We start from the raw sequence: 13247 nt of genomic DNA, 5'->3' as shown, positions 1-13247 counted from the left end.
TATATATATATATATATATATATATATATATATATATATATATATATATATATATAAAACCCTTCACACACTCTTGCAATATTCTAAACAATGTTTCTAAACTCTAAAAGTTCTAAACAAGCACAGCATGTCATGATTTCCCTCTTTCTGCCTGAGCTGCACTCAACCACCTGCAAGCGCTCTTGGCCACGCCCACTTCTCTGCTCTGCACGAGAACAGCCGATCAGCTGCAGCAGGACGTTTATCCTGCAGTAAGGGCTGCACAAATGTGCAGCAGGTGCTAAGTAATTTAAAATAATTTATTTTAAATAAAAATTCCATGCCGATCATGCGGCTCATCCATCAGTCAGCCAGTTGTGTGTCATGTCCAATGTTATTTTGAAAATCCGCAAAAAAGCGAGTCTGCGATAAACGAACCGCGAAGTAGCGAGGGACTACTGTAACTGCTGTCAAACAAAATATTTACTAAACTGCTGTTAGCTTTAGTCAACATAAAGACTGTGTAATACTATGAATGTGCAACAGAAGCCATTTTATATCAGACACCATTAATTTATCTATGTCAAGGTTACAGTCAGTCTCAGGGTCAATCGTGATAAAAACACTGAAGTTAACCCAGAAAGTGCATCAACGAGCTTTGTACTTTAATTTGTATCATGTAGGTGATAGGATTTAATAATATAGAGATGATTTACGTAGATAGGTAATAAAAATGTTGGCACATATTGGTATTTATCAAACTAAATAAAGGCAAATGTAGAGAGTTTGGGTTTGGAAGAAGTGAAGTCAATCAAAATGATTGTTTTCATATTTATCGAAAAAATGCTAAATTTGCTGTGAACTAGAGAACGTGAACGATAATCAAGGCTCTTTTTTCATCCCTGTTGACCTCTGACCTCATGACGTGACATTATGTCACTACAGAAACATTTGTTTTATATCTGCTATTGTATCTTTCAGTAACTTTTGTTAATAAAAACAACATTATACAAAGTTAAACCCTAAAATGTTCACAAAGCCTGCTGAGTTGTGTTTATTTATGATAAACTAAAGTAATAAAAGTTTAAAAGTTTATGAAAGAGTTTGGTGGAAATCAGACTAGTTTTCAGTCTCAGGGCTTCCTGTTGAAAGTCGGTGTTGCACCTGGATTATTGAGCATGGACTTTGTTGCATTTAGTTTGTGTTTTATCTTCACACAATATAACAATAACTCAATTCACTTTCTTGTTCACAGTTATTTGTAAGATGGATTCACTTTTGTCTGATTACACTCAACCATCGCTCATTTGTTTACAGAACGTCACAACAGTTCATTGTCAAATGCAAGTGTGAAACAGTCAGATTGATTTCTGTACATGTTTAAAGGGTATAATCTCAAAGTTCTGCTTCGTGTCAATCCATCCTTTCTGCAGCTCTCGCTCCACTTGTCACCTGTCAGTCTGGTTTTAACAACTTTCACATCCCTCAGGTGCTGCTGGATTTTATGTCCCGTTTCTCTTTAAACCAGAAACAGCTCGACACTGAGAGAAACTAATAAGTGGTTTCTATTGATTGTTCCTCGATGCCAAGTGGTTTGAATGGTTGAGTGAAAAGCTGATTTGATGAAGATGAATAATAAAGTGTGGATGAGGCTTCTTTAAGTGGTATGCAGAGAGCGAGGGGCTCCTTCAGACATTAGTGTTGATTAACAGGTATTTTCTGAGCCAAGCCCAGCAGAATGTTTGATTACTCCGAGGTCCCGCCCTCTGCCTCGCTGCGTGTTTGTTCAGAGAGGAGCGACTCGGGCGTCAATCCGTGCCCCAGAATATGAATTAGTGCACAAAGCAGACTGATTAAGTTTCGATCCACCGGCACGTTGGGATGGAGCCGCCGCTCCCTGCGTGAGCTCAGGACCGCTGCTTTAAAAGAGCACGCCTAATGCTCCATGTAATGAAACACAGTAAGACTCCCCAGTGACCAGTTGGAGTTAGTTGCTATTTAAAGTGGCAGTTCACCTTCAAGGTTTCCATTGACAGCACATTTGTAGTGTCTTGTTACTCATCACTGACCAGGTTTCAGCTTCTCTAACGTGGACAAGCATTAGAAGAACAGGACTGAAAACTACAATTAAAACTGAATAAGTGTAGCTGAGCAGCTACTGCTGGGTTTCACAAACAGACACAGAAGTTTCTGTAGCCAGTGCACTTCTGATGTGTTCATATCAGTGCTTCATTTGTGAATCAAACAATGCCGGAATGCAAATAGTGGGTATGGGGTGTCCTCGTCGAGAATATTTTGAATAAAGTAGATACCATTTCCTGCATTCTAATGGGTTGTCAAACATCTACGTTTACCTACATCTGTAAACACTTGATTCAATAACTATTTTAGAGAGCAACAAGAAGTAGCCTGACCAACAGTCCCCCTTGTGTGAACAAAGCACGCTCTGCTTTTCTCAAGCCTCCTAACACCTGCTCCAGAAGCTCTACTGCCACTGCCTTCATGTGCTTCAGTTCTCAGTTGTTTAGTTGTACAATGAGAAGACTTTAAAAAAAGAAGAGGAAAAAAAAGACAATTGGAATGTCTTTTCTACATTTTGATGGCTGTTATTTTGACAAATTTGCGCCGTTGTTTTGATATGTACATAACGTAATTTCCCATCAAACATTTCTTTCGAATTTTTAACACAATCCAATTTTATTAATGGCCCACTAAAACTGCAAAATTGATTTGCAGTTTAATTGTGCTGTTTAATTATTTTTTTGTGTTTTTAGTTAAATTGCCCATGACTGAACTTTTAGGGGTGGGTTTTTTTTAAGGGTAGAAGCAGAAATGCTTACTTGAAGGGGCAGCTTTTATGTGATATTAAGAAGTCGTAAGTGGCTGTTATGTTTAAAACGAGTGTTTATGTAATTATTTTCCGATTACATATCCAATTTAGGTTTTATTTGTTCAAGGCTGTCAAATTTGTTCTTAACTTTATTATTAGTAAACCTGAGAGTACTGGATCCAAGCAAACAGTTACTGGAACGCACCCTGTCAAAATAAGAGAGTTCCCAGATCCTGTTCTGACAGGATCCGGCTCAAATTAAGCCCTGGTTCATATGAATGTTCTGCAGAGGTGACGTTGAACTGTGAGATCTGTCTCGTTAGAGCAGCAAGATATATTAATATTAAAAAAATATATATATATTCAAGCATTCTTTTATCTGGTGTTTTTTAAGAAGACAATTATTTGGTTCAGTCAGTTTCTTTAAATGTAGAATGAGTAATATAATTAATTTCTGTAATCTGCAGTTTGTCAACTTCAACATAGATTTATATGTTAGTATGGTGGGGTGGTTTGTTTGCAGTAAGAGACATGTTTTTATGATTTGCAACAGAATGTTACTTTGCTTCTAATTTCAGCTATGAGGAACGTCAGAAAAATGCTATTTGATTTAAATCCATGTATTGGATTTGTTGTATTCAGCCTAAGTGGATTCGTACCAGTTGGGATGTTGTGTAAAATGCAAATAAAAACAAAATGCAAATCTCATACAAATCTTATTCAGAAATGATCATCATAGTAAAATATTCTATGCTTAACGTAAGAAATTGTTCTGTTTTTGGCAAAAAAAAGAAGGTATTTTTGAATTTATTGCAGCAACACATCTCTAAAAAGTCTGAACAGTGGCTTCAAAATTATGTAAAAGTAAGTGGTACAAATACAAAACAGTCAAAAGACCATTCAACAATAGGTTAATTTGCAGTGGGTCAGTGAGAGGACTGGATATAAAAAGAGCATTTTAGAGAGGCTGAATCTGTCAGAAGTAAAAATGGGCACAAGTTTAACAGTCTGTAATAACTGCATCTAAAATTAGTGGCACATTTTTCAGCACGCCTCACTCTTGCAGGTAGTTAGAAACATAATCTCTGACTAACAAGATGATAATTCTGGGATTTCTGGACGAGTCAAACTGTTTGGCATCGTGTATTTTCGCTCTTCACCTGAAGAAGTGATGTTCTGCTTCAGCACCTGTGCTGCTTCTTCCATCTGAGTAGATCTAAGTCGTCTTAGTATAATTGCTGAAATAACTAAGTCTTCACTTTGGGTTCTAAAAAACAAATTTCACTAAACAAAAGCAATAACACAACACAAAAACACAAGGAAAAGAGTTGCAAAGAATACTTCTAGCTAATCTTTGTGCTAAACAACTCTATCGTTTGGCTCCTAGACCAAATTATCTCTGTTGATCTAAATTAAGCCCCCAAAGCACTCCATACAACATTATCTCATTAAAATGGAAAGTTCTGCTCTCATGTGGATCAAACCAGCTCTAATCCTAGTCTGATTCTCTGAAGCTGTGTTAGAATTGGACCCTGGACTCTAAAAGATTCACTGTCAAACATTTAACGGGTCAGAATGAAGCGACCCACACATCGTGCCGTTTGTGTATAATTATTTATAGATTAAAATATTTCATACGTTGCTGTTATTGGAAACCAAACTCTTTTTTTCTTCTACAGACTATTTACAATAAATCTAAGGAAAAGCTGATTTTTTTTCCTTGAAATATGCGAAAAACGTTGGTGCACTTTGGATGTGAAGCTACAAAATTGACAACTGTTTTTATCTCTGGTCATTATTGGGGAAATATTATTGATAAATACAGTATATAGATAACTGAACCACAATATCACAGAGGTGGAGATCCGTTAATACTTCCCACTGTGCTGCGAGCAGCAAAAATGCAGATTACGGTCGCTCAAAGAAACATGTTTTATTGACTCACTTCTGTTTTAAAACGTAACGTGTAGTAATTTTCTTTTACCATAGTTGAATATGAAACATTAAATTATGCCAGATGGATCTGTGCCTGAGAGGAGGGAATAAAACACAATCTGTACAACAAAAAATTAACACATTTTACACAAACTTAAAATGTGATTTGTGTAAATGTATACAATGTTTTCTCACAGGTTAGATGAGTTATTACTGCTGATGCAGTGAAAAACTAAAAGCTTAGATTTAAAAAAAGTTTTAATGTTGTGAAGGCAAACGGATTTTATAAAACCATCAATAACTAATTTTAGTGTTTTGACAAATTAAAAATCTTAAAGTAGTATTTTCAGTTTCTGCATGATCTGCAAGACCATTTAACACAATTTCAAGTTTATAAGCAGCTTGTGCAATTAGTTTTACAAGAGAAGGAGAAAATGTCTGTCTGTCTGTTGATCTTCTTTCAGCTGCTCCCTTCTCAAGGGTCACCACAGCGAACTAAGTCGCATGAAGACTTGGCAATTTTTTTTACGCCGGATGTCCTTCCTGATGCAACCACAGACCACCGAGCTACCACAGCCCTCTGTGTGGAGCAGAGAGCTGCCATCTAGGGTGCCCGGTGGAGCAGATGGTGGGGGTTAGGGACCTTGCTCAAGAGCCCAGAATTGGGCAAATGAGGGTGGAGGCAGGTGTGGGCGTTTCACGTTTAAAACCACATTTTTGATGTTGTTACAGGGAGTTGAACCTGCGACCTTCTGGTTACAGGCTCTCCTTCTCTAACCTCTGTGCCACCACTCCCCATACATACAGTAGTCCCTCATTTATCGTGGGGGTTTCCATTCTCAGCTCCTCCGCGATAAGTGAATAACCGCCAAGTAGAAATAATAGTACAAGTAGTAAGTTATTTTAATATATATATATATATATATATATATATATAGTGAATGTAATCGATGATGGTGAATGTAATCGATGATGGTGAATGTAATCGAATGGTGAATCAAATCGATGACAGTGGATCTAATCGATGACGGTGAATCAAATCGATGACGGTGAATCAAATCGATGACGGTGAATCAAATCGATGACGGTGAATCAAATCGATGACGGTGAATCAAATCGATGCCGGTGAATCAAATCGATGCCGGTGAATGTAATTGATGATGGTGAATGTAATCGATGACGGTGTACGACTGTATCGAGTCGGTCTCGGTGTCTGAGTGCTGGAGCTGCAGGTTGATTCTGGATAAGGCTGTTTGTTTAAACTGATTCTGAGGCTCGTGGTATCAAAACTGCGATTTGTGAACTGCGACAGGAATAATGAAATTCACTCAATTACTGTCCCGCCTGATGAGATCATCTTGTTTGCTACGATTTCTTTTAGCTTATTTATTCATTTCTATAAATAAAATCTCCCGCTTCGCCTCATCTCGAATCAAACAAAGTGTCACCGACCATAATCACTGATCGTTTATACCTGGTTAAACTCAGTTAAATGACGATGTGGACGTACTGTAAGAGAAAAACAGCAGTGAGAGAAATGCCACAGGCAATAATACACATCCACTCAGCAACCGGCATGTCTAATTGAAGAACCGAGGCTGATTTAAACTGAATTGACTTTGATTATGATGTTATGATTAAAAAAGCCTCTATTTTTTTAAACGGGCCTCATTTATTAAAGCTGATAAATGCTTATAGACTCGTTTTCCTATTTTTGGGAGGGGGGGAACTTGTCTAAAAGTGTAACTGAATACGATTAGAATCAATTTAATGGCGGCAAAACGTACCTGGATTTGTTCAAACGGGACTTCAAAGCTAAAAGATTCGTTGTAGTAAGGATTGAGGGTGTTCTTCTTGATTGTCGTTTTCTTCTTCTTCAGCCTCTTGCCATTCTGCATGAGGTGGATCTTAGCATATGGATCTAGAAAACAAAGAGTAAAAGAAATGTCACATGTGACAGTTAAATTTAAATATATAGGATATTTTAAAAAGTGAAAAGGCTTTTTACAATTTTCTCAAAAAGGACAGCAAGAAAGATCAAATTAAAAAATGATAAATAAGGATAAAAGACTAATATATAGAGCACAGACACAAGAGCTGCTCGGGTCTAGATGTGATCACATAAAAGTGTAAGGGATGATTTCATTCCGATTCTGATTATTCCATTTAACTGATATATGAAGTATACGTCCATATTCTTGAGAAACTATACGAAGCTAAAGAAACAAAAAATTGAACTGATCTAATGAGTTGATTAGATTTTCCAAATCTAATTACATCCATCATGTTTTTATTGATTGTTTAGTTCTGTTTTAGAAAGAAATAAAGGTAAAACATGAAGCTAATCAGTTTTAAGCTTTAAATTAAAATAACTGTACACTCAAAAAACAAGATGTTATTAAATAAATATGCTTGAAGAATGATGTGCTTGGTAGATGATCTAATCTGGTTTAATAAAAAATAACAACAACAATCTAACAAAGTTAAGTCAGGTCTTCTGGATGGATACATAAAAACAAACTATAAAAATAAAAAAACTTGTTGAAACGATTCGTCTTTTATCTAAACCACTTAGTCAGTCTGAAGAGCTGCAATATTTTTAGCTGCAATTTTTATTTTAATTTTTTAATCCTTCCAGAGGACCTGATTTAACTTTGTTAAGAGTTATAGAATAATAGTTAAGAGAATAACAAACAGTTTTGTTTCAAAATTAAGTAGCTCTGTCATTTCATGTAACATACATGACTGGGCTCAACATAATCTAATACAATTCGTTGTCATTACTGTCGGTTCTCAGCTTAAATAAGTTAACAATTCTTCGTTGAACAAACCAGAATATATTAAACCAGGTTTTATTGATTAGCCTTCTTGTTTCAGTTTATTCTGTTTTGTTTACACTCAAACAAAACTTCAGGGAAAAACAACAACAAAAAGATCTGAATCAAGCCCGAACGACTACATCAACCCAGTCCAGATATATAAAGTTAAAGTATAAAATCTTCATGAGATGATACATAATTTTTAAATCTTAATTTATTTATTTTATTGTATTTTTTAGTGTAGCTTCTTCAGCTCTGGTAAGGCAGAAGTTATAAATGCCTGAAATGATTTGGAACAATCTGCTGGCTTCCTTACAAAGACAACTTTTATTATTTAGCATTTGATAATATAATGTGTGTGAATGTATTCTATTATATTTATATTAAATTGGAGGTCATTGGATTTGAATGAACTTATTTCTGTTGTATAGTGCCCTGGGATGACTTTTACTGTGAATTGGTGATAAACTGAGCTGAATTCTTGGCCGCCGGCCTCTCATACGTGTTTATATCACTCAGTTAACTTTCTCCCCTCGAGAGCTTCATTGTTGTCTGTCCAAATGCCATCTCAAGTGGCACCCAAGTGCTCCGCTTCATCCGTCCTCATCCACTCTCTGACAATCAGTGCTGTAAACGGCAAGACAGCCATTGCTTTCATTTATCCTAATAATTTGTTTGTGTTCTCCAAATTGTAACCAAAATTAAACCGAGGAGGGAAAGTCTGTGTTGTGGATTTGATGCTTAAAGGAAGGAACAATCATCTTTTCAAAGTATGAAATAAAGAGCTTCAATTTGCTCCGTAGGTAGGAGTGTATGTGAGACAGGTAATTTGCACATTCACAGGAAGCCTAATGAGACCGAACTACGGCCAAGAGAAGAAAATAAGGTCCATGGTCATTTTCATGATCATGCAACAAGGACCAAGAGTGAAAAAGGTTCAATAATGAGTAAAATATCCCTCACGTTTTGGTTTAGAACTAACATCACTGTGCTGCTACAGCTTAAATCACAATATGAGAAAGGTTAAAAATTAAAGATCTAAAGACATCTTAAAAAAACATTATGTTTTAAAATCTGTGTTTCGACTTTAACAATTAATAACAACTCATCTGCAAATATATAATGAAAACATGAAGCCAGGTTACATCCACCTGAAAACATCCCAAACCCAGTCGTATCAGATTATAAATAAAGGTTTTGACAAACATTTAATCAAGTATTTTTTACAAAACAAATCCTTATATGTCAAGGACACAAAGTGGTAATAAATATTAAAGGTTAGAAATAGCAAAAATCAAGGTTGAAACAAAAATACACAAACGGCTGATTTGTTTAAAAAAATATTTTGTTGTATTATTTTATCCATGAACTTGTTTATTTTCAAAATTGTCTATTTTCTCTTTTTTATTAATATATTCTTTGAGCTTTTCCTTCTTCAGGGGTCGCCACAGGGGGTCATCCTCGCATAGATGAACTCACATTATACTTTTGGGAAAAGTGTTTTACGTCAGTTGCCCTTCCCGACACAATCCTCGCCATTTGCCCGAGCTTGGGACCTGCACAAGAGATACTGGCTTGTGCTCCCGGTTTTTCTGTTTTTTGTTTTTTATTCATTGATTATTATTATTATTATTATTGTTCTTATTTCTGCTTTCAGGGGTCAAGTCATCCTTCTCCATCTCAGTCTATCCTCTGAATCTTCTGTCCTCACTCCAACTACTGCAATGTCCTCTCCAACTGCATCCATATATCTTCCCTTCGGCCTTCCTCTTTTTTTTCCCTGGCAGCTGCATTTCAAACATCATTCTATCAATATACCCAGTATAATATATTCCCTCCTGTGGACATGTAATCTCAGTCTGGTAGTCTCAGTCTGTACGTTGCCTTCACCAACATGTCCATTCAGATCTGCTCCGATCACCACTCTCTCCCCTCTGGGAACAATCTCTATCACTTCATCCAGATCCTTCCTAAATTTACCTTTCTCCTCTAAGTCTCATCAAACCTGTGGAGCACAACCACTGACAACGTTTAGCATCAGACCTTCTATTTGTACCTACAGGCACATCACCCTGTCTGGCACTCGTTTCACCTCTACTACATTCTTTGCCAACTCCTCCTTCAGGACCACCCCAATCCATTTCTCTTTCTATCCACACCAGGATAAAACACTTTGAACCCTGCTCCAATGCCGTGAGCCTTTCTGCCCTTCCACTTGGTCTCTTGGACAGATAAAACATCTACCTTCCTTCTCTGCATCATGTCAGCCAGCTTTCTACCTTTGCCTGTCATTGTCCCCACATTTAGAGTTGCAACCCTCAATTTTCCTCTTCTCCCTCTGTCTCCTGACACGTTTCCCTCCTCGTGGTCTTCGACTAACAGTAGCGTCATTTCTGTCGGAACTCTGTCAACAGCACCGGTGGTGGTCGTTGTTAACCTGGGCCTCGATCGATACGGTATGGTTTCACTTTGATGAACTCGCATTGTAGTTTTGGCAAAGGTGTTTTAATTTGGATGCCCTTCCTGACACAACCCTCACAATTTACCTGGGCTTGGGACCAGCACAAGAGATACAATGGCTTGTGGCTGTTTTTTTTGTTTGTTTTATTAATAAAATCATATGTGTTTTTAACCAGAAATTATTTTTTTAATTGATTTTTTTTCCAAGAGTCAGAACTAAAAGCCACACCACACAGTTTATTGTGTCACTAGAATGTAGACATTAAAAAAAATAAATAAAATACAATTGAATAAGTTAAAAAAGATAAAAAAATCAAGATGAACCACTGTAGAAAATACTGCTGCTATAATTGTTAATGTCTATAAACATTTAGCACAAAAACAAGATCTTTGGAACTGAAACATGAGACCACATCTTGTCGTGTGAAAGGTGAAAAAAATCAAAGTGAAATGGAATAAATCAGATATATTGTTTTTAATTCCACAGTTATTCACTTCAGTGTTACACTTTCTGGTTTTACGTACTCATATAACTTTAATTTCTCAAACTTTAGCTAAAACAATGTCCAGTAGGTGTTGCCTAAAATAAAACTCAGAGATTTATCAAAGAACAGTTTTCACATTTTCAATAAAAAAGGGCAAACCAACTAAAACAAACGTAAATATAAATGTATTTCTGAAAATCAAACATGTTAATACGTTTTTATATAATATTAATGTGTTGATTTCCACACTGGACTGCTGGATTCGTATTTGATGGTTTCTTAATAACGATAAATGTCTCTAATCTGCGCCTGAACCTCAGAGTAGAGCATCAGCATGAATAAGTAGCAAAAATCTGAATCAGATCTCATGATTAGTTGATGAAACACCACACTCAGATAATCTGCATTTTTCCATAGATCCCGCATGCAACGTCTTTATGAAGCTTTGGGATTTTTCATGTTTGGGCAGTACTAAAAAAATACATTTTTGTTGCTGGACTGTTAGATTTCTAGCAACATAGAATACTGAACGAGCTTAGCTCCTTTAATCTTTTATCCAATTTAGGGGGACAAGGACCCAACTGCAAAGTGGTGGACTGGAGCAGGGCAGCTGACATGAAAATAGAGAGAAAATGGTGTAAACAGAGTCAGAGGGAGAAAAGCAGCAGAATAAATAGATGACAGAGTGAAAAGGTAACAGGCTCCTAATGGAGTGGGTGTCCATTATTACTCTCCTGCTGAGAGGAGCCGAAGTGCCGGGCAGAGAAAAACAGTGAAGGAGGGCTGCGTGCATGGACATGGAAATGTCTGTCACTGTCACAGGAAATGAATGCATCCATAAGTACTTACATCAGGAGCTTATCTGGTATATTCATACATTTCAGACAGCAAATACAGACTATTTGGGCTTGCAACTTAAGTTTTAACAAGAACAATACAAATAAACAATACTCCATATTAAATATGTTTCACTGAAATGCAAATCGGACTTCTGACTCTGGGTTATTTGCAGACCTAGTCCATAATTAGGACATTGGAAAAAATGAGACTTCGCTACCAAACTGAGTCTTCAGATGAACCTTTGAGCTGCTGAATTCATACCCAGCTGCTCACTATAGACTCATGTTCAGGCTGCTGTTTAATATACAGCATTATTTTACATTATTAGTGTTTAGCGTATATCTTAGATCCTTGTATACGGTTTCTTTTAATACTTTATATTTTTGTTATTTTTGGGTGTAAATGGGACCTTGGGTACACAGTTTCACTCCACCTCATGTACCACATGTGATGCAAATGAGAATTAAGAACCTTGAATTCCAGAAAAAAAAAGGATTTTCATATTTATTTGTTAACATATTTTTACTTCAATTGTTATAAGAGAATAAACAGTCAAAAATAGGGAAAAAAGATTTACAATGCAGTTTGGTTTATTATGTCTAGATTTTTAGTCACATCTGTCTTTATAGTTCATAAAATGCTTAACGGCAGCACATGCTGAAAAGTGAAAACAATAAGTTAATAACTTGTTAAAAATTAGATAAAAATCATAATTTTCCTGATTTACCCTGTATCCAAAAAATAGAGTTGAGATAATGTAATTTGGTTTCACCAAGATGGAGGTCAGGTCACAGCACTAAGATCATACTGAATCTGGCCAATCAGATTAGGTTGGGACTTTAAAGGAGGCGGGGCTTAAAAAGAAAAGTTGAGAAAAATACTTTAAAAAACTACTTGAAAATTAAAATAGTGCAGCAAGCTTTTATATGAGGGCAGATACTGTAGTGTTAGTGGCTTATCTTTGTGTTTAAAAATAATCAAAGCATTTGATTGAGCAGTAACTCTGTACTTAAATTACTGTCCTGACATCTGCATTTTAATCCTGTAAAAGCACATATCCTGTTTAATACTACCAGGTAAGTAAGTTCATTTTACAACAAAAACAAAGTTAGACAATGTAAGAGGCAAACATACATGGAAAATTTATTCACGTTAAAATAACAGTATCTTTAAAGAATAGTATATTTCCTTTTAATATAAATGAAACTCGATCAAAGGCTAGTGATAAAACAAGTGCAATAAATCAAAAGCTGGCAGTCTGAGTCACTGATATACAAAACACAAAAAGGACAAATCACTGCTCATGTAGTGCAGGAGAGTTTTACCAGTAAATATAAAAAGAAAATTATTCAATCTTTAAAATAACAAGTCTGTTGAAATGATGCTGAGTTGTTTTTGCTGCTTATTTTCAATAGCTGATGTCAACAAGTTGTTTGTATATTCAGCAATTATTGCAAACAACTTTTATTTAAATTCATTTCTTACTGAGTGTACTAGTTTATTTAATATTTTCAATTGGATAAAACTGATATTTTAGCGTTAAACCTTTCAAACTTTTCCTTAAACACAACATTTACGATTTACAAAGCCCTCTTGTCTTTTATTGTTGATCTAGTAGAAAATATCTTTATGCTTATATGTATTTTTGTAGTTTGAATATTTTGTTTTTCTGTTCTAGGTGTCTAGATTTGGAAAAAAAAACCTGCATTGTATTGAAACCCAGCTTTTATGATAAAAAAAAAAACCTACATTAATGATAAAGTCTCTTTCGGCTGCTCCCTTCTGCAGGCGGCTCTGCAGCGAGCAAACTCCCATGAAAGACGTGGCTGTTGTTTTACACTGGGTGCTCTTCCTGACCGGGTTCCAACCTGTAACCTCAGGATTAAAAGACTGCAGAAC

The 13247-nt window shown here is 35.9% G+C and overlaps 1 protein-coding gene across 4 annotated transcripts in view; it reads right to left on the bottom strand.

The window, feature by feature from the left end:
* Window positions 1–13247, bottom strand: part of syt1a (synaptotagmin Ia) — a 177649-nt gene that overhangs the window by 5095 nt on the left and 159307 nt on the right. For all 4 annotated transcript variants that reach the window (XM_037695783.1, XM_037695784.1, XM_037695782.1 and 1 more), the window contains one exon: window positions 6532–6665. In XM_037695783.1, the coding sequence (XP_037551711.1) occupies window positions 6532–6665 (134 nt within the window). The remainder of the gene's footprint in view (window positions 1–6531; window positions 6666–13247) is intronic.

This window comes from Nematolebias whitei, chromosome 22, assembly GCF_014905685.2.
Source record: "Nematolebias whitei isolate Nwh7 chromosome 22, NemWhi1, whole genome shotgun sequence".
Taxonomy (NCBI): Eukaryota; Metazoa; Chordata; class Actinopteri; order Cyprinodontiformes; family Rivulidae; genus Nematolebias; species Nematolebias whitei.
This window is presented reverse-complemented; position numbering and strand designations above follow the sequence as displayed.